We start from the raw sequence: 21,552 nt of genomic DNA on the forward strand, positions 1-21,552 counted from the left end.
AATAGAAGCGTGGCTCAGTGGTTAGAGGCGGCAGACCCGGAAGCTGAGATCGGCCGTGGACCAGGGTTCGATTCCCCGCCTCGGCGGGTCTCGGGCTCAAAAATTCCACGGACTCGACAATTCTCGCTCCGGTGCCTACTCGACTCACAGGATCACACTCTGGGACTCTGGGCAATAGCTTGCTTAATCTCCACTACGGCCCCTCGCGGCGGGATGCCTGGCTTTCACCTTGTGGATACCCTGCTGGGGTATCTCACAGGGGAATACCAGGACGGGTTCCCTATGCAAGCGCCTTGATACCTTCGGGTGATACGTGCGCTATATAAGTCGCAATACATTTACATTTACAATAGCTGTTTGAGAATCCAGGCGGCCCTCACACTATAAGCAAAAAACAGTTGCAGACCACCTGGTTCAAATTAACACAGGCGGAGAGACTAAAGAACGAGTCCCCCAAGTCAAGAGTAATAGCTTATCTGAATATAAATTTGGGAGGGTACACCCCAATTCAAAGATATTTGACAAGTCTGATGGGGCAATGGGAGCATAGTTTGTTGTTACGTTTTATGGCAGGTATGGTTAAGTGTCTAACAAGCTCCCCACTAGGCTTTCAAACAAACTTAGACTCCTGACCCTATCCGTGTATGGGAGATTGGACTAATCAAACTTACATTTTTTATTACTTTGTGATTTTTATCTATTGCATACTAAAAGCATTTTATTACCACTAATCAAGAGGCAATTCATTACCAATTTTAGAGAAGCATATAATACGCTGCTCCAGTTGAACAATGAGGAATGCATTTTCTATGTCGGATTGTTCTTGAAAATTGCTGTGCGGGCCCGGATTACAATGATCGCTTTTTAGTTCTAATGACTTGAATTTAATTTGAATTTAAAAGAATTTATAAAGCGCACCATGCGGTTTCTTGGCGCTGGGGGATGCTAATACAAAGGGCAGGAAGGCGGGTGCCTAGGACGAAAAGGCTTGCCGGAAAAGGAAAGTTTTAAGGGCTCTGCGGAACTCCATGTAGGAGGTAGCCGATCTCATGGTGAGCGGGAGTGTGTTCCAGAATGATGGGGCCAGGACGGAAAATTTTAAGCCTCCCATTCTGCGTTTCGTAAAGCGAGGAACTGAGAGAAGGCATTTGGAAGAGGAGCGCAGCTCTCTAGTAGGGTGATAGGCCTGGATTGCAGAGGAGATGAAAGCGGGGGCCGTCCCTGCATGGGTTTGAAAAGTCAAACAGCCCATCTTAAAAAGAGCCCGCTCTTTAATAGGCAGCCAGTGTAGTGCTATAAGTAAAGGGGTGGCATGGTGAAATTTAGGTAAGCCATGGATCAGGCGGGCCGCCTGATTCTGCACTAACTGAAGGCGTTGAAGGGCATAAGCGGGAACACCGTTAAACACGATGTTACCGTAGTCCAGCCACGATAGAACCATCGCCATAAGGATCAACTTAAGAGCCGGGAGAGAAAAAAGCCTGGAGATCTTCCGGATAGTACGAAGAGTGAAGAAACAAGAGGAAACAACAGAACTGATCTGGGAGTGAAGTGTGAGATGTTGGTTTAATGTGATACCTAGTGTTTTGACTGAGACTGAGGGAGAAGGAGGGGGACCGAGAGAGGAGGGTCAAAAAGTGGGGGACCAGGGGCTGCCGCTGCCACCGGTCAAGACTAACTTAGTCTTATCCGGGTTGAGTTTGATTGGTTACAATTCATCCAATCCCGGATAAACAACATGACCGATTGGAAACTGTGGATACCGGCTGATGAGGAAGAAAGATTAAAAATGAGCTGGAGGTCATCGGCGTAGTTATACACTGTGACCTCCATCTGTTGTAATGCAAAAACAAGAGGAAAGATATACAAATTAAACAATAAAGGGGAAAGGGAGGACCCTTGGGGGACACCGCACTGCACTTTGCAAGGAAGAGCAGAAAAGTCAGCCAGATGGACGGCCTGGGTCCGGTCGCTCAGGAAGGAGCTAAGCCAGGCCAGTATCGAGTCCCCCAAGCCTGCCGCCTTGACACGGGACAAAAGAATTGAATGGTCAACCGTGTCAAAGGCAGCAGACAGCCACGCAACAGGACTCCACTGGACGGACCACAGCTGCGTCCACTTCAGCTTCAAAAGAACGACGATCCACCACCACCAGCAACAGGTTGCCCGAAGAAGCTGGAACAAGATCACAGCCGACCAGCTCACCGCCTCCCTGAGCCAGCACCCCCCCGCCAGCTCAGCGAACCCCAGCCAGGCCGCCGACAACCTCACGAAGTGGATCAACAACGGCGCGGACGAACTCGCCCCTCTGAGAACCCCACCCAGCAGACCCTGCAGCAGGAAAACACCATGGTTCACCGACGAACTCAAGAGCTCCAAGAAGAACTGTCGAGCCCTCGAGAAAGTCTGGAGAAGGGAACCAACTACGGACAACATGACCACCCTCAAGCTCGCCACCCGGAAACACCACCAACTGATCCGGGCCACCAAGAAAAATACATACAAGGACCGGCTGGACAACAACGCACACAACAGCAAGGAACTCTTCAACATCGTGAAAGAGCTCTCCAACCCCAACGCCGGAAACAATGACATCACCCCGTCGCAAGACCTCTGCAACTCCCTCGCGTCCTACTTCCACAACAAGATCGCGGACATACACAACAGCTTCAGCAACCAACCAACGCAAGCCACAACCGCAACAACGCCACCCACCACCACCCTCCGCACCTGGACTCCGATCAGCACCGAAGACACCATCCGCACAATGAACTCCATCCATTCCGGATCTCCGACTGACCCCTGCCCTCACCACGTCTTCAACAAGGCCGACGCTGTCATCGCACCCCACCTGCGGGACATCATCAACACCTCCTTCGACACCGCCACCTTCCCTGAGAGCTGGAAGCACGCCGAACTCAGCGCTCTTCTCAAGAAACCCACAGCAGACCCCACCGACCTCAAGAACTACCGTCCCATCTCGCTCCTCCCGTTCCCGGCCAAAGTCATCGAGAAGACCGTCAACAAACAGCTGGCCGCCTTCCTCGAGACGAATGGATCCCTCGACCCCTCACAGTCTGGCTTCCGAGCGAACCACAGCACCGAGACCGCCCTCATCGCTGCCACCGATGACATACGAACTCTGATGGACAACGGAGAAACAGCGGCCCTCATCCTCCTGGACCTCTCCGCGGCTTTCGACACTGTCTGCCACCGCACCCTAGTACAGCGCCTCGGCAACATCGGAATCCAGGACAAGGCACTGGAATGGATCACCTCCTTCCTCGACGGAAGAACACAGAGAGTCCGCCTACCACCATACAAGTCAGAGGCCACCAAAGTCATCTGCGGCGTCCCTCAAGGATCCTCACTGAGCCCCACCCTCTTCAACGTCTACATGAGCCCCCTCGCGGCCATCGCACGCCAACACAACCTCAACATAATCTCCTACGCCGATGACACCCAGCTGATCCTCTCCCTGACCAACGACCCCGCCACCGCCAGAGCCAACCTGCACGAAAGGATGAGAGATGTAGCCGAATGGATGACGACCAGCCGCCTGAAACTGAACTCGGACAAGACGGAGGTCCTCATCCTGGGATCCTCGCCCTCCGCCTGGGACGACTCCTGGTGGCCCCCCGCCCTGGGCACGCACCCAAACCGACGGACCACGCACGTAACCTGGGCTTCATCCTGGACTCCTCCCTCTCCATGACCAGACAAGTAAACGCCGTCTCCTCGTCTTGCTTCAACATCCTGCGCATGCTACGTAAGATCTTCCGGTGGATCCCCACCGAGACGAGGAAGACGGTCACCCAGGCCCTCGTCACCAGCCGACTGGACTACGGCAACGCCCTCTACGCCGGAACCACCGCCAAGCTCCAGAAGAGACTCCAGCGGATCCAGAACGCCTCGGCCAGACTCATCCTCGACATCCCCCGACGCAGCCACATCTCCGGACACCTGAGAGATCTGCATTGGCTCCCGGTCAACAAGAGAATCACCTTCCGTCTCCTCACCCACGCTCACAAAGCCCTACACGACCAAGGCCCGAGCTACCTCAACAACCGGATCAACTTCTACACTCCCAAGCGCCCCCTCAGATCAACCAGCCACGCCCTCGCCGCCGTCCCCCGCATCCGAAGAGCGACAACAGGAGGAAGGTCCTTCTCCTACCTGGCCGCCAAGACCTGGAACTCACTCCCAACCGACCTGCGCCTGACCCAAGACCACCTCTCCTTCAGGAAGAAGCTCAAGACCTGGCTGTTCGAGCAGTAACGGCACCCCCCCCCCCCCAACCCAGCGCCTTGAGACCCTACGGGTGAGTAGTGCGCTCTATAAATGACCTGATTGATTGATTGATTGATTGATTGATCTAGAAGGACGAGGGCCTGAGGGGTGTTTGTATTCAATCCCTCCCTGAGCTGGTCCAGAACAGAGATGACGACCTTCTCGGTCGAATGTTGAGGGCGAAAGCCGGACTGGCAAGAGGCAAGATACCCACTGTCTTCCACAAAGGAGCTGAGTACCTGGGTGACGTAGGACTCAAGGACCTTGCCCAGAAAAGGGAGGAGGGAAATTGGCCGATAATTTGTGGGGAGGGAGGGGTCGGCCCCAGGCTTCTTTAAGATGGGGATGATGGTAGCCGCTTTATGAGGGGTAGGGACTATAACTTGTCTGAGGGAATCATTCATAAAGGTGAGGGGGGGCAAAAACGAATCAGAGAAAATTTTACTCAGGACGTGAGCTGGACAAATATCAGCAGGGGATCCTGACTTAACACGAGCCAGGAGAGGAAGAAGGGTTTCTTTGGTCAATGGCTGTATATGGGTAAGGGTAGACCTATTGGGTGGAGGCTGGGGATCACAGAAGGAAGGGGACAGAGGGGGTATGTTGGCCTTGATCAATGAGACTTTCTCAACGAAAAATTCGCTGAGGGAGTCCCACAGAAACTGAGAGGGGGGAGTTTTGAGGGATATCCTATCAGAGGAGGCCAGCTCGTGTACAGTGGCAAAGATTTCTCTTGGCTGGTGCTCTGCGGCAAGGATCCTCTCCGAGAAGTATTCGGTCTTGGCGTGGAGGATGTCCCTTTTATATTAGTTAAGGATTACTGTGTAACGTGCTTTAAGAGTGGGACAATAGGCAAGCCTCCAAGCGCGCTCTGCTTGGCGCACCTCCAATTTTTTTGCTTTAAGGCCAGGGGAGAACCACTTATTAGCATCATGGGCGCATCTAACCGTGACGCGCTTCATGGGGGCCACTCGGTCGCAATATCAATTGTCATTGATAGAATGACATGGTAATTTTACTGATTCTATTATTCCCGAATGGCAATGAAACAAAAGCGCATGACTGTTTTTAAAGATTTATTTACCTCTTGTGTATGTACTTTTAGGGCTATTTTTGTACCCGAATAAAGATTTTTGAAATTTAATTAAATGGCCTACGGCAGCATAGTATGGAGCCAGCAAAGTGAGAGGAGTGGAGCATGCTGGGATTTCAATAAGGGGTCTTGCACACAGGAATACTGCAACTTCCGGCATGAGTGCTCCAAAGGTGCGGGCAGGCATGCGTTGGGCTATCGCTAAAGAGCAGGCAGCCAACACAGTTATTCCGCAGCAGAGCCAGCAACATGGACATCTAAGTCTACAGCAACAGGGGCAGGGATCAGGGCATAGAATAGGGAGGGGAGGCCAGGGATCTGGAGGCAAAGTTTCATACGTCAATTAGATCGGTCAGGTCAAACTTCTGACTTTCATTACATGACCACAAGGAAAACACGGACAGGCAGTGCCGGACAGGTTAAACAAAGAGATTTAGGATGGCAGGCCCTTTGAGGATTGACTGTTGGATGATATAAGTGTATCCCCATAGGCGGGATTCCTAAAAGGAACTAGGTCAATTTAGATTGCTACAATACTTCTCTTGGTCTGAGGGACAGTCCATTACTGATTTCATTTCAGAGTACAAATCGCAGTCACCTATTCCTCGTTAGAGAGGGCCCTCGCATTAGTTAAGAGAGTGGGAAAGGTGGTGCTTATGGCAAAGAGTGACATTAAGTCAGCTTTCCATCTGCTGCCTCTAAACCCTGCCAACATTCAGCTTCTAGGAATATGGTTTGAAGGTAAATGGTATGCAGATAAAGTTGTTCCAATGGGTTGCTCAATTTCGTGTGCTTCTTTTGAGGCTTCGGTTACAAGAACGGGTAAACCCTAAAAGTGTCACTGGGACCTGGGTATAAGACAGCACAATGCAAGGTTGGTCCCAGTGGCCAATTATTCAGCATAAACACAATATAAACAGGAGAATGAAAAACATAATGAAACTCACACGTTGTATGCTTGGAGGTCTAATGTTATTTAATCACACTGAATGCAACATTAGATTATGTATAAATGATTGAATCAAAACAATGCCAGAAGCAAGTGCCCCATAAAGGGGGAAAATAAAAAGGAAGTGATAAAGAACGTATGGTGATTTGAGTGAGTATAAGAGGGTATATAGAGAAAGTATCAGGCACATCACATGATTCTATACATGAAAATACTGCTCATCCTTAAGCCACTTGAATCGCAACAATATCAAAAGAACGCATAGCCATGATTGAAAACAGTATCACAGTGAAGAATCGCTGTTGATCAAGCTTGCAAACAGTAAGAATGTCAATGTTTCGACCACTAAAGAATTGTAGGCTTCTTAATCCCTTACGGGGTCTTCCTCAGGACAGGAGTGATGGAGGAGTACCTTGGAATGAACAAAGAATTAGCCTTACTCTAAGGACACAAACCGAGGCTTCTGGAGGCAAGATGGCGCCTGCACGTCAGGCGTGTTTGTGAGAGCTCCGTTTGGGCGGCCTGACAAATCCTACCTGAGCTTTGGCGGCGGTGTTTCTAGCGGTTACAGAGGGTGCCGCGATGCGTTCCTGATTAGTGACCTGCTGTTGTTTCGCCGACTTTCCAGTGTCCTCGCTGTGGGTTGTTGTGCAGCGGAGCCCCTCGAGAGCTTGAGCTGCTGTGTTCTCGGACGGCGATTGTTGGAGTCGTTTGCTCCGTACTTGGGACACTTGCTGGGCTGGACGGGCAGGGCAGCTGCAGCTTAGCTTTTTTGGACGCTCCCAGGGAAGGATTGCGCGCTGACTTTCGGTGCAGCGGGGCTGCTCGGCTGTTCGGCTCCCCTGCTGGGAGACGCTTGTTTCGGACACGCTGGTTTGGTGCAGCGGGGCTACCCGACCATTGGGAGAGGACGCTGTAGCACCTGGGGAGAGGCTGCACGCCGGTTTGGTGCAGCGGGGCTGCCTGGCTGCTCTGCTGGGAGTTGGGAGCTGGGCGTAGACGCCACGGCACTTGGGGAGAAATTACACGTTGGGTTTGGTGCAGCAGAGACTGAGCAGAATCCACGGAATAGAGACCTTCTGGGGGGAAGAAAAGCAGAAAAGAACGTCGAATAATTGCCAAGTAAGAATTATTTTATAACCTCTATATTCTCAGAGACTGAAATACAAGCAGACTTAAGTCAGTGGAGATTAAACACCTGCATAATCATTTACTTTTTTTTGGATTTGGAAGGGCTAAGTGACTTAAGGAAGCCTTAGAAGGCTTTAGGCTCAAAGACTTGGCGAGTGGGATTTCTCAACATGCCCCCAAAAGTTGCACGTGGTGGGAAAACCAGACCTAGCGGTGACAATCCGATCGGGACTCGTGCAGCACTTGCAGCAAAATTAAGGCAAGATAACAGCAATAATGACCCAGATAACATCCAACTGGGCACCCCAAAAATTCCACAAATGTTCTCCAAGGGAAAAGCAACAACAGTGATTATTAATACTGATTCTCAGAATAATGGAGGGAGTCAGGGAAAGGGCGGTGGATCATCGGTTAACAGCCAAGACCGAGATGAGACGATAGTAGCTGCATTGGAACACCAGATTGTTTCTCCAACAACCCCTTTGGCAATCTCATTCACAAGCGCCTCATTACCTGACCCTCCCGTATTATCAGAGATACAAAATGATGCCACTCTTAATGGTAATGATGGAGGGGTTATAGAATTGGCTCCACCTCGATTTGAAGGGGTAGAAGGCGACGGCGATGGCGACCCCATAGGCAGCAAAGACAGCGAATTTTATTCTCTATCTGAACACTCAGTGGATTCTGACTTGGAAGAGGATCTGGACGAGGACATTGAAAATGCGAGTAACGAGAATATATGTAAGGAAGCACATGCTAGTGCTACAGATGAATTGAGAACAACTAGGTCTTGGAGTGAGGAAACTTCAGAAGGAGATCCAACTGTTATAGATCAAGAAATAGAGTTGGATCTAGCAGACCCTATTCAACAAACTAGTTCTAGCCCTAGCCCTGAACTTCCTAATCTAATGCCTATTGATATAATACTGAAAGCTATATCGGAGCAACGCATAGAGGCAAAAGCAGAGCACTTGAAAACGCATAATGCGTGCAAAAAACTACAGAATACGGTACGACGCCTAGCTAAATCATGCAACGACTTTACGGACAGGATGGCAGCAGCAGAAGGACGCATATCCTCATTGGAGGATCAAGTAACTCATATAAAGACCAACTTTGACGATTCAAAAGGGATGAGAGAAGATGTGAACTCCAAATTGGTCGATTTAGAGAATAGACTCCGTCGTAATAATTTACGAGTTTTGGGTGTTCCTGAAGGAAGTGAGGGGCGTGATGTACGACAGTATGTTATCGAACTCTTTGAGGAAGCCTTTCCCGATGTCAAGGATTGGGATTGGTCCATGGAGATTCAGAGGGCACACCGATTCCCCTTTCGCAAACAAACGGCACGGAACACCCAAACAAGGCAATATCCTCGTGCCATCTTGATATCCTTGAATAACTTCTTGGCGAGACAGAAATTGTATGATCTGGCTAGGCCGGACAAGAAGCGCTCTGGGAAGGGTATAGAATTTTTTGTACGCCCTGACTACTGTCATTCTACGGTAGAAAATCGTTGGAGAATGCGTCAAATGATCGAACCATTCCAGAAAAAGGGAGCACAAGCTTTTTTGCTTCAACCTTCCACGCTTAAAATCGTGTATAAAGGTCAAAATAGATTCTTTACCCCCGAAGCTTTAGCAAAGGCGTATCTGAATACATTAGAGTGAGAAGTAGGACTCGAAGATTAGTACACTAAGTGTATAGTATGGCATAGACTCACTCTATCTAATGTTTGGACTATTGGTCTTGCCCAAACACCTGTGGCGCTCTTACATACATCACCGGGGCAATAGGCCCCTTTGCCTTCATGAAGGGGAAGGGTCACGGGGGGGGGTAGCAGTGTTGGGGGAGGGGTCTGGGGAGGGAGGGCTGTTCACGGGAGGTGTGCGTGGGGGGAAAAAGGGGGAAAAAACTCAGTCAAAATCATGGAACATTATGTTGAATTGAATAGCTTTTCTGATGTTGATGGAATGGTACAATGCTATAAATTAATATCTGCAAGGAACTTCTATTATTTTCATGGCAAATTCTAATTTTCGAATATGTTCTTTTAATGTTTGTGGTCTCAATAATGTGCAAAAGCGTAAACGTGTGATGCATGAAATTCGGTTAATACAACCTGATATAATATGTATACAAGAGACGCATATACCATGGGTGAAAAGAGAAGTATTAACCGATCTTGGATTTATAGTGCTTGCTGCCTCACAACAATCAACTAGGAATAGAGGGGTGGCTATCTTAGGTCAACGCTCTGTAATTACGACGGGGAAGGTCAAAGTAGATAGTGTAGGTCGGTGGGCAATTGTGGAATGTGTAATCGGCAATGTTGTGACAACGATTTGTACAGTATATGGATCCAATGTGGATGACATCTCAGTTATAGAATATTTAAATGTAGAACTCGCCCTGTGGAGTACTCCATTATTTGTACTGGGCGATTTCAATATTCATGGGAAATTGAATACATGGGACCCAAACTTTACTAGATATTTAGGTAGGAAACCCAAGGTTTTTAAGGCACTACGTCAACTTTTATCCCAACATGGGTTGATTTATGGATGGCCTGTGACCCATTTGAAAGATCCTGGATATACTTTTTTTTCTTCACCACATAAGAAATTTGTTCGAATAGATTATATTTTCATACCTAGAAATATGGCACAAGGATCCAATATGTTTGTTAAACCACGTATTACCTCAGATCATGCTCCAATTGTTATGGAGTTACCTATATCTAATACACATAGAACACATAGACCTTTCACTTTTAATAAGAAATTGTTATTAGACGAAACATATGTGAATCAAATTATGGATTGGGCCCTGCAATTTTTTGATCATAACAGAGCCTCTACATCTTATGCAATGGTATGGGATTGCTTTAAGGCAGGGCTACGCGGTGAAACCTCTAGTTATAGCTGGAGTATACAAAAGAAAAGGAAAAATATAATGATAGAATTAATACGAGACTTAGCTAATGCAGAGTTTGATTTAATCCGCGATATTAGATTACAACGTAATAGTGAAACATCACAAAATGAAGTCGCGAAACATAAAGCGAAGATAAACGGGATTTGGAGTCAGGACACAGCATTACAATATAAGGTGTTCCGCGCAGAGAGATATGAATATGGGGAAAATGTAGGCAGATGTTTAGCACAAAGAATGCGCGGGAGACAGAATATGCAGCGCATAAATTCTATAGAAAATAATCAGGGAATTCGTGTAGAATCACCAGAAGGGATACTTCAAGTGTTTTATGAATACTATACAAATCTTTATACTCAAGAAGATTCCTCTCCTGATTCACTTAATCAATACATAGATAATTTGGAATTGCCTCATCTAAATCTAGCACAGCAGGAACAATTAGAGCTTCCTATTACAATTGAAGAACTTGAGATCTCTTTGAAAGAATTAGCTCTCGGGAAGGCCTCTGGTCCTGATACACTTCCATTAGAAATTTACAAAATCCTATTCCCTATAATAAAAACAGACATGCTTGCAACGTTTTTAGAAGCTCAAAAGGGCCACCCTCCACCATCATGGGAAGATGCTAGTATAGTTGTATTTCATAAAAAAGACAAACCTCTGCATCTACCTGGGTCGTACCGCCCAATCTCCCTTATAAATGCGGACGCAAAACTATATTCTAAAATCTTCGCTAATCGACTGAGCCAAATTGTTCCAACCTTAGTTTCTCAACAACAACACGGCTTTCTTCCAGAACGCGGCACTATTAATCATATACACCGGGTAATTGCAACACTAGACTATGCCACTGCGCAACATAAAGACGTCGGATTGGTACTTTTAGATGCTGAAAAAGCATTTGACCGCGTTTCATGGGCATTTTTGTGGGCAGTTATGGGGAAAATGGGATTTGGTCCACGACTTATATCTTCGCTACAAATTATGTATAGGCACCCGAGGGCCAAGATCTGTATATCTGGACAAGAATCTATGGCGGTTAGTATCACGCAGGGTACACGACAGGGGTGTCCCGTTCACCATTATTATTTGCTATTTATATAGAACCCCTGTTAAAGGCACTAATGTCATCTCAACAAATCCAATCTATGGCTTTACCAGGAGGCGATATAAAGGTGTTAGCTTACGCTGACGATATTGCAGTGGTAACTTCTGATCCGGAATCTGCACTAATTGAAATAGAAAACCTTACAGGCTTGTTCGGCAGTGTGTCCGGATACAAATTAAATAGCCAAAAAACTCAGGTTATATGTTCACCAGGCCTATGCACTAACGATAGCAGGGTTTCTATAGAGGCCAAATACTTAGGTATTAAAATTAGACTCATGCCTCAACAGTTAGTCTCGTCAAACTGGGCTGATATATTAGTGTCAGTAAAAAATCAACTTGATAAAATAGAATGTCTGCACTTATCGTTAGTAGGGAGACGTAATGTCCTTAAAATGACTATTCTTCCGAAAGTTTTATATTATTTCCGAGCAATACCACTGGAAATACCCACATTAGAATTAAAAAAATTGCAATCTATAACTGATCGATTTCTATGGAGTGGGAAAGCAACACGGAGAGCATCTAAATTTATGACTTTACCAATCTTAAGGGGGGGCTGGGGAGTCCCGAACTTTGCACTCTACTATTTGGCATGCCTTATACAAAATCTTAAATATTTCTCAATTGGTGGAACTCCACCCTTATGTGAAAGCCCTGATATTTTCTCTCTTTTATTAGGTCCACAATCTCGTCAAATGTTACTTCATTTTACAGAACCTAGCTATTACAAGAGAACGAGATTCAAACTTATATGGTCTGCTTTCAAAGGATGGCGTTCTATTCGGAAACTCATCTCATTGGGTCGTGTTAATTTTTACACTCCATGTAATTCTATAGAACTTCTTCCGGCAATCTTGAGGGATCACACTATGGGTACTTGGCGTGAGAAGGGTATAATAGCTATTGGCGACATGGTTAAAAATGGCATTATTGCCTAATTTCAGGAGTTAAGAGACCAATTTAGTCTTTCTAAAAATGACTTCTTTAAGTACTTGCAAATAAGGGATTTTTTCTATTCACATCCATATATTGTACCATTATGTTCCAATGAATTTATGGAATATTAAAAAAACCAACACGTATAGGGACCATTTATAATTATCTGTTAAACCTACATCAGGATGATATGGACCAACAAGCATCAAAATGGTGTACGAGACTAGGCACATCAGTAGCTCCATTTCAAGAATCAATAGTCATGGCTGATAAAATTATTCTTTCTGCCAATTTATATTCTCAACATTACAAAACTTTATTTAATCTTTATCACACACCACTTAAAATGTCAAAATGGAGTAATGCATATAACGGGAAATGTTATAGGTGTCAATGTGATTTGGCAGATATTATACATATATTTTCAGACTGCCTTATAGTAAAACCATTTTTTGTATCCATAGAAATCTCTTTAGCACATATTACAAAATGTGATGTGAAAATCTCTAGAGAGATGATTATTTTTGGTTTATCGAATGATAATGAATTGTTTTCAGGTTATCAAGAGAATAGATATATTATATTTATGGCCATGGCTGTAGCTCGCCTTTGTATATCATCGATGTGGTTAAAACCTGAGGCACCTACATATGAAATGTGGCGAGCAAAATTTTATAATATCTTTAATTTGGAGTTTAACCTTTATCGCGTCAAATCAATTAGGAAAAAGAGAAGAGGGTACAAAATCTGGCAGACTTTGATAGATTATTTGGATCATTAGTTATTATTATTTATGCCATTTAAGAATTTGAAGATGTTGCCTAGACTGTACATATCTGATGTTAAGACCATTTCATGAATTTTTATCTCTATGTATGTTGAATTTTTTTTTTTTTTTTGTATACATGACTTTGAACTGAATCAATAAAAAAAATAAAAATAAAAAAAAGGACACAAACCAAGTGAGAAAGCATTTAGTTGTAAAAAGGGGCAAAGCCCATAAAATTACCCAGGAACATCCCTGGCTGGGATGATATAAAACTAGTTGGGCGTGCAGGCTCCAAGGAAAATGAGAGCGGAGAAAAGGCAACTGAAACAATAATGTACAGGCTGTCAGAGACCCTCCTATAAGCATATAAAGAAGTAGCAAAGGTATGAATGAAACACAAATCACTCCATTTACTTTAAATTGATAAATATCTAGTTTGTCCCTTCCAAACACACGTCGGAACCAAGCCACACTAATTTGCTGGACCACAGAATTGTATTAAACACTCAGATTAATCTGGAATAGAAAGTGAAACACAAAATAACACAAAATCAAATACTAATGGACCCTGAAGCTAAATATCACTACGATTTAAAAACATGAAATAACAATGTGCCCCAAACCGGGTATGCAAAGGAATACCAGGAGGATTTCTTAGGACAAATGAGCGGCCCGCTCAGTACACAATCTAAAAATGGAAAAAATGCAGCAGTTTAGAAGACGGTTTTGTAAAGTTCTCATATCAGCTAAAGCTCTATTGAGGTGGTGCGCGCCCAAAATGATATTCTACAGAGACTCTCCCCTGCTCAGTCAAACGTCTCCGTCCTGTGGAAGGGAACCAGAGCTTTGCCACACCTGTTGGGTAAATACAGGGGCTCGTCTCACTCGAGCAGGAGCGTGACGTGGCAAGAGAGAAGCTAGATGCTTGTCAGATTTGACAAGTCATCGCGTCTTGTAGAAAAAAGACTATGAGTCGGCTCAAGGTGGAAGAAAACCTTTTAGGTTGGAAGAAGTACTCGGTATTAAATTAATGTTGGGAAGAAATCCTCAAAAGCGATTCTCCCAATAAAATCACACTGAAAATTTAAGACACGTACCACTCACGCAGGAGGGTATGGTGTCATCACAGTAATCTGAACAAGATACACTGCAAACATGGGCACTATATATAATTAGATGATTGGTCTAGGGAAGCAGGTTGAGGTGGCATGGAGAAGAGGCCTTTCACTATGGGTTTGTTGCAGAACGTACTTGTGGTGTTGCCAAAAGGAAGGAGAGTTGGTCTTATTATCTGCACCAAGGCCTTATTTGCAGTTGCAGTTAAGCAGCTCTGGAACAACTACATGGATACCGAATTAAGTTGTTACAGGGGAGGGATATTCAGGGGTAGGGTAGCTTAACATAGGTGATCAACGTTGAATAGTGAGGTGCTAGTTTTGTAAGGCAAAGGCCCAGGTTGTTTGTAATGTGCACCTGTTTCAATAAAGCGGTCTATTTCACACAAACCTGGTGTCAGTGGTCTGTGCTGCTCCCCCTCTTCCCCAAGTTCCCTGGTTCTGACATTCAAACATTTCTATCTTTGTCATTCAGTGGCTCAGCTAGCCACTTTGCTCACAGTGGCGGTCCCTGCTTTTGCCGCCCATGGCAAACACATGTAAGAGTGGGTGGGTGCTGGCGATTCCTGAGTTGGCCGCCCCGACAGGGGGGAGTCCAAAGCCCCCAAAACCCATGCTCCCTTGCTATTCCAAGTTGTTATGCTCCTCACAGCTTCTCGCCCTAGTGGTTGTGTGGTCCCATGCTGACATAGTTGTTCACAGACCAGTAAGGATTTTAACACTTAGCAAAATAAGAAGAAGTGTATTTTACAGGAATTGCAACTAATAAATTAATGTAATAATAATAATCTTTATTTGGAAGTAATCACAACCATAAAAGATTTTTAAAAAACAATATAAAACACAGCAACAATACAGTGAATTTTTTTTGCAAAATCGCAAAGTCCCATCAACCTTTAGTCACATCTTGAATTTCTAGATCTGAGCGCTGCTCTGAAGAAGTTCATTACTGCAAAAAGGGTGTAATCATTAGGCAAAAGCTGCAAATACATTAGAGCAACATGGGCTTGTCTAAAACTCATATCTTTTAAAAGGGGCTTCAGATACAATCTCCTTGGGCGAGTAAAATATTTACATAAAAGGACAAAATGTAGGGTATCCTGTGGAGCCCATTGTTGCAGCCACAGGGACCTCTCTCCTCTATATGTAAAACAAAGCCAGCCGGAGATACCAATAGATGATGGACCTGATTCAATCTGAATTGAGTTATTACAAATCTGTCAGAGGCGCTTGTTATAATAGAGAGATATTTCTCCATGCCCTGGACTGACTTTAAAAGAAAGTGCCCTCTCACCTCTGGTTTGCTGTGCTCTTTGTCTTCGCGGATAGCCGTGTCATGTTTAAAAAACAACTCTTTTACTAGTGATAGAACTCAGGCATTTAATGTGTCATATTTGAACAAAATATCTGCTCTTCCTAGGACCGCAAGGGACTTCTTAACATACCGTATCCAGGGGATTTTAAGTTTAAAATCGAGTGATAAACAGTCTAGGATGACCAAGCGGTTAAATTCAGCCTCATCTATCGACTAGATTTTTACTCAACATAACATAACAAAGGCTTTACTGCCACCAAATCAGTTATATACCTAGCTCCCAGTTCTTCATGTACGAAAAATGATGGGGTACCCTGGGGACTTTCAGGAATTGTCTCAGATACTTATTTTGTGCGGTCTGTAGTTTGTTGATCGCCTTCTACCTCGAAATCTCCGTTTTGTACTGGACCTTGGAAATACAGAAGGACTGGTAGAGCTTTAAAATCACCCCTGGAGTACAAGTGCCTAATCTCTGGGCATTGTTAGCAATATTTCCCGTTGATTTATTCATGTCTCCTAGCTTTCCCTCCATCAGGTGTTTCCAACTACGTTTTGCGTCAAATAAAATTCACAGATAAGAAAAGACCGGGACCTTGGCTAATGTATGGGCTCCTGCCTTGAAGGTCTTAGATTGAGTCACACGGGTGCAAAATTCGATAACATACGAAAAAGAGCCAGAAACTTCAATCAAGACCTGTAGGCCCATCAGTGTGCATGCCATCAAGACTGCATCATCGGCATATAATAGAACTGGTACTGCTTTCCTGTCTACTCTGGGGCAGTCAGTCCGTAGTGTTGTCAGGGCAGATTCTAGACCATTAATATATATTGTGAATAAAAAAAGGGGCTAGATTACACCCATGACGAACCCCCCTTGTGCAAGTAAAATGGTCTGTAATGTCTACTCCTTGAGACTATCTGACTGCAGCTGTTGTACGGGTATGTAGGGCCATTAATAAATTTACAATAGCCGGCTCAACCCCTAGGGAGCCAAGTAAGGCTCACGATTTCTTACGGTTCACCCAGTCAAAAGCTGAGGTAAGATCCATGAAGCCCAGGAAAAGGGCTCCAGGTTGGGCGACTGTATATTTCTAAATTAAAAGATAACGGTTTAAACACTGTTCTGTAGTTGATTTTCCAGAGTGGAAGCCGTATTGCACTTATGAGATAATTTGGTTTGTCTCAGCCCAATCAGACCCGCCCCAGAACCTCAACTGTAGGGTCAATGAGGGATATAGGGCGGTAACAGCAAGGATTGTCCCTATCCCCCTTCTTAAAAATCGGGATGATAATAGCGGTTGACCATGAAAGTGGCATCCCATTCCTTCCTGCAGCATTTAGCACCCTCGTCAGGACCGGAGCCCAGACATCTATATGGTCACGAAAAAGGTCTGTGGGCATCCCAAAAATGAATGTGCCTCACTGCACTACCTGCTGTTTAATCTGTGTGTCCCTTCTTGCACATCTGCTACATGTTGTAGGCATGTCATTCTACATATATGTAGATGATTCCCAAATACTACTAAATGTGGGGTGGAGATGATTCTCTACCAGCTGTTTTTGCACAAGGTCTCAATTAGGTGCGTAGCTGCATGAAACCAAATTGTCTAAGATTGAATATATCTAAAAGGGAAATCCTACTCACCAAAAGTTCAATTGTACAGTTGAAATTTATTCCATGGGACAGCAACCTGTATCCTCAGAAGTAGTACAAAACCAAACCGTGGGTGTTATGTTTGACTCGGGGATCTCTCGGACCCCCTAAAGAAATACCCAGCCAGAGATAAAATCTTAAATTAAGCTACAATGGCAGACTAAAAACAAATCAAAACTAGGAAAACAATACCAAAGCTGGATGTCTCTCACACACATTTGCATTCACCTCCATGGATAAATGCTGCTACAAGCACTTGAGGCTCTCCTCAATACTTCATGCACAGCAGCAAACGACTTACTTACAGTTCACACTTCAAACTAGCACTCCACCAACCTTGCAAATGAAAGCTATTGAACATGGTCTCTGCAAAAATGTGGCACAACTAACCTACATCAAAGAAAACACACACTTTTAAATGTCTAATAAACATCGTGCCAAGTATATTATTAATAATTAATCGATTGCGACTAGATTCATCATAAAAATTACTTTTCAAATCGTGCATTTAGAAAATAAAACTTTAACAGATGCACCTGAAAACATTCAATGATTATTTTTGAGTGTCTGTTACAAGATTTAAAATAGAGGTCGTCATTTGTCTCCCATTCACAAAGAGTTAATGAGTTTCAGATGACTGGGCAAGGGCACCCTGTACCTTACTCAGATCCTGCACCCTGTCTTACCCTCAGAAGTTATTAACTGCCACTGACAGGTTGAAAAGCTCTCGGTGTACACTTCACTCACCTAAGAAGGCTCAATGTGTGCTAACTTAGTCAAGGTGAGGGTGACTTTAAAGGGACAGCAGGAGAAAGGCACAGCAGGCTTTGCAAGCATCTCTTACATGGCCCTCTGTCTAAGCAAAAAACAGCCTATCATCAATAAAAAGAGCATTTAAATACTCAAGCACCACAAACCTCAGTGATCAGAGTTGATTTATGTTCTGTTGTGTCATAAACCCATCCATGTTGGCACCTTTGAGTGGCGTTCAGGCCGTACTCGAGGATGGAGTCAATATCCCAGTCCACAGGAGTGTACATGGAGCATTCCTCATAAGACCCGCGCGCGTCTCTGGGAATGGTGAGGTTCAGCTGCTGCTCGGTGGTCAGGTTGGGGTTAATGGCGAGGATCCAGTCTGTGTTGCAGTGGTGGGGCACAGAGATTCCCATGAACACCTGGCCAAATAGGTGGAAGGCATTTAGAAGGCTTGGAATGGCCAGGATCACCACCAGTCCTATCTGAAAGCGCCCGAAGTCACCAGCGGCTTTCAAGATGTCTGCAAAGTCCGCCATCGCGATCCAGGGCTGGAGAAGGCTGGTGCAAAGGTGGCCTGTTTTATGTGGTGTCAAATTAATATTTAAACCCTCTGGAGCAAGATTATCAGCAAGGATAAGTGGCGTTCAGAGTTATCACGAAACGTGCAATTAGTGTGCAGAAGCCATTCGTGTCATTTGTCTTTGGTCGCCGTGCGTTGACAAAACATGCACATATGTCATGCACATATGTCAAGTCATTGCTCCTTTTTTCACCCCAATTCATTGTTCTGTATTTTTTTTCCCTTTTTTTCGATGCAAGACTGCATGCACAATGTGGGAACATTGTTGACAGTGATTGCAAAGTGAACCTTAATTTGCTAGGCATGTACTCACAAAAGCACCAGCATCAGCAGCTATTGAGGTAACCCTCCGAGACTCATCGGTGGACTCTAGGCGCTACAGTCTCTGCTGGTTGTAAAAAGCTGTGTCTTCTTAATTGAGGTCATACAACCGTGGCTCGTAGGGGGTCACACAGGCCACAAATATTGGTAATTTATCGTACTCAGTACATCATGAGACCCTGAAGGTCGGTGTTTACTGGATGCGATAAGTAGCAGCAATTTCAATTTTTGCCCTGAATATGGGACTTATCTTGCGGATTTTGATATTTATCAGGCCTTTCCTCCCTCAGCAAACATCATCAGGTTTGACCAGACTAATTTGAAAACCAGGAAAATGTGCTAGTGAGGTGTTTGCAGTGGGAGTCCATTGTGAGTACAGGCCAGGCAGGCGCTACTGGACCTCAGCTCTGGGGGGTTTAGATTGTTGGCATAGGATGTCTTGGCGCCCGTCACACTATGGCTTTGCAAATTGGGTCAGGTACAAATCTTTCCGCACTAGGACAACCTGGGCAAGCAGTAACTGGCTTTTTATTTATTTACTATTTTTTTTTTATGCGTTTTTATATAGCGCGGACTTTACCCGAAGGTGTCAGAGCGCTTCACAATAGGAACAGACGTCAAACATGAGGGAAAATTGCAAGTGAGCATGTTACAAGAGCAAACAAAATACAAGAGGTAGCAAACGATACGTTACAAGAGGAAAATAAAATGACGTGTGTATGTTACAAAAGTGTACAAAGTACAAATAGAGGTATAATACTGCACTAAATGGCAGATACTCAAAACACAAGAACAAACGTTACATGCGGCAATGGTGGCAATTGTGCATGTATCAAAAGCAAACAAAATACAAGAGGTAGCAAACAATACATTTCAAGAGGGAAAATGACGTGTGCATGTTACAAAGGAGTACACAATACAAGTAGAAGTATAATACTGCAATAAATGGCAGACTCTCAAACCACAAGAACACATTGGGAAGCCACTTCTATAGTCAAGTAGAACAGAATTTCCTATAAAGGAGGAACTTCCTTCAGATAATGGAGAGGGCGTGAATTAAATTTGGAAGTGTCTCTGAAGGAGGAGAGCTTTGAGGTCAGTTTTGAAGGCCTAGGAAGAGGACATAGTCCGGAGCTAAGGTGGAAGTGAGTTCCAGATTCTCACCGCATCGCCTGAAAATGATTGGGTCATCGACCTTTCCTTCTCAGTGGGGCATAATTAGGGAGCTCGAGCTCAGAATTCAACAATCAAGAACCTAATGCCTGTTTTTTTGGGGGGGGATAAGTACTTTATTACACAGTGGTACTTAATACTACGCAATAATAGCAGCTGAAACAATTTAGCATCTCTGGGTGCTGTCTTCTCAGGTGTAGCACCCACCACACTCCATTAAAATCCCCACTGTCTCCTGGCTCTAGCTTGGGTTCCGGGTGGTCCCCTCTTTCGGATAGCAGGAGTAACAAAATTCTAGCACAGGTTGAGTTTAAATCCCACCAAAGCAGTGTGTGCTCAGTCTTTTTAGCCTCTCGCCTGTTTTGGGTGGATTTGGTCCTCTCATGCACTGCTTGCCCTGCCCAGCACCATGAATGAGTGAGGGTGCACTGATAGGCTGTCCTCGAGGGTCTCCTGCATTGGACTGTGGACCGTGTTTTGTGGTGTGCCTACGTCGAGTGTTCTGGTTTGCGGGAGATGGCAGTCCTGATGCGACATAGTCCGGCCAGCATGGACAATAAGTATCCTGAGTCCCGGCGTCTAATGATTGGCCCATCTGGGGCCGGCGGGTCCAAGGCAAAACCCCCAGACAAGGTCTGGCAGCACTTCTCAGATGCAGCCACCACAAGGGATAGTGATGAATTTGGCTGATGCATCCCTTCAAAGGCCAGAACATTTTTGGCAGTTGCAGCCCCTCACCGGTTGTTCACGGCTTCAGCTGCTGCATGCCAGCACATTAGCAGTTGCAACCATGCATGGACTGGCCACAACTCCAGCTGTTTCATTACCGCTGGTAATCACAACTACGGCAGTTGCATTCCCGCGCAGGTTGATCACAACATGCAATTGCAGCCCCAAACAGACCTTGGAAATTGCACTGTTGCGGTTCTCACCTGGAACCACAGAGAGAGTCTGGTGGGTTCTTCTGATGCCTGGATCCTCCCAGATGTCTCTGAGCAACCCATAGCTACAGGGGATGTGCTGATCGTCGCTTCTTCCTGGACAGTCTCTCCTTCTGCAAGGTAGGAAGGCTCCTGCCTTCTCTCAGCAGGCAGGCCGACAGGTTTATAAGAGCTTCAGGGCAGTTATAGCACTCTTTCAGCAAGTGATCTAAACTAAAGGTGATATCCTAAAGCCTATGGGAGACTGACTGCTAGTCACACACCAACCATTGGATGCACAGTAACCCTTTTAAGTATTCTCTAAATTTAAAAATGTAATTCCTTCCTTGTCCATTGTGAGGATATGGGCCACTAGTTGTGTGGTCTGCACAAGTAATGGGCCCACATTAGCCACTCGCACTCCACTGGGAACCAAACCCCCAATCAATTGTAGCGCTTGAATATGTCAGGGTATCTTAGCAGAGCAGTCCAAGACCTAC

The 21,552-nt window shown here is 45.2% G+C and overlaps 1 protein-coding gene across 3 annotated transcripts in view; it reads right to left on the reverse strand.

Annotated features, from left to right (window-relative positions):
* LOC144786225 (solute carrier family 22 member 13-like) overlaps positions 1 to 18,640 on the reverse strand; it is a 418,586-nt gene extending 399,946 nt beyond the window's left edge. The window contains exon 1 of one of the 3 annotated variants that reach the window (XM_078665254.1): positions 18,220 to 18,640. In XM_078665254.1, the coding sequence (XP_078521380.1) occupies positions 18,220 to 18,594 (375 nt within the window). In that variant the 5' untranslated portion in view covers positions 18,595 to 18,640. The remainder of the gene's footprint in view (positions 1 to 18,219) is intronic. The other 2 variants (XM_078665255.1, XM_078665257.1) reach the window with 2 other exon arrangements.
* Positions 18,641 to 21,552: the final 2,912 nt, after the last annotated feature.

This window comes from Lissotriton helveticus, chromosome 10, assembly GCF_964261635.1.
Source record: "Lissotriton helveticus chromosome 10, aLisHel1.1, whole genome shotgun sequence".
Lineage (NCBI taxonomy): Eukaryota > Metazoa > Chordata > Amphibia > Caudata > Salamandridae > Lissotriton > Lissotriton helveticus.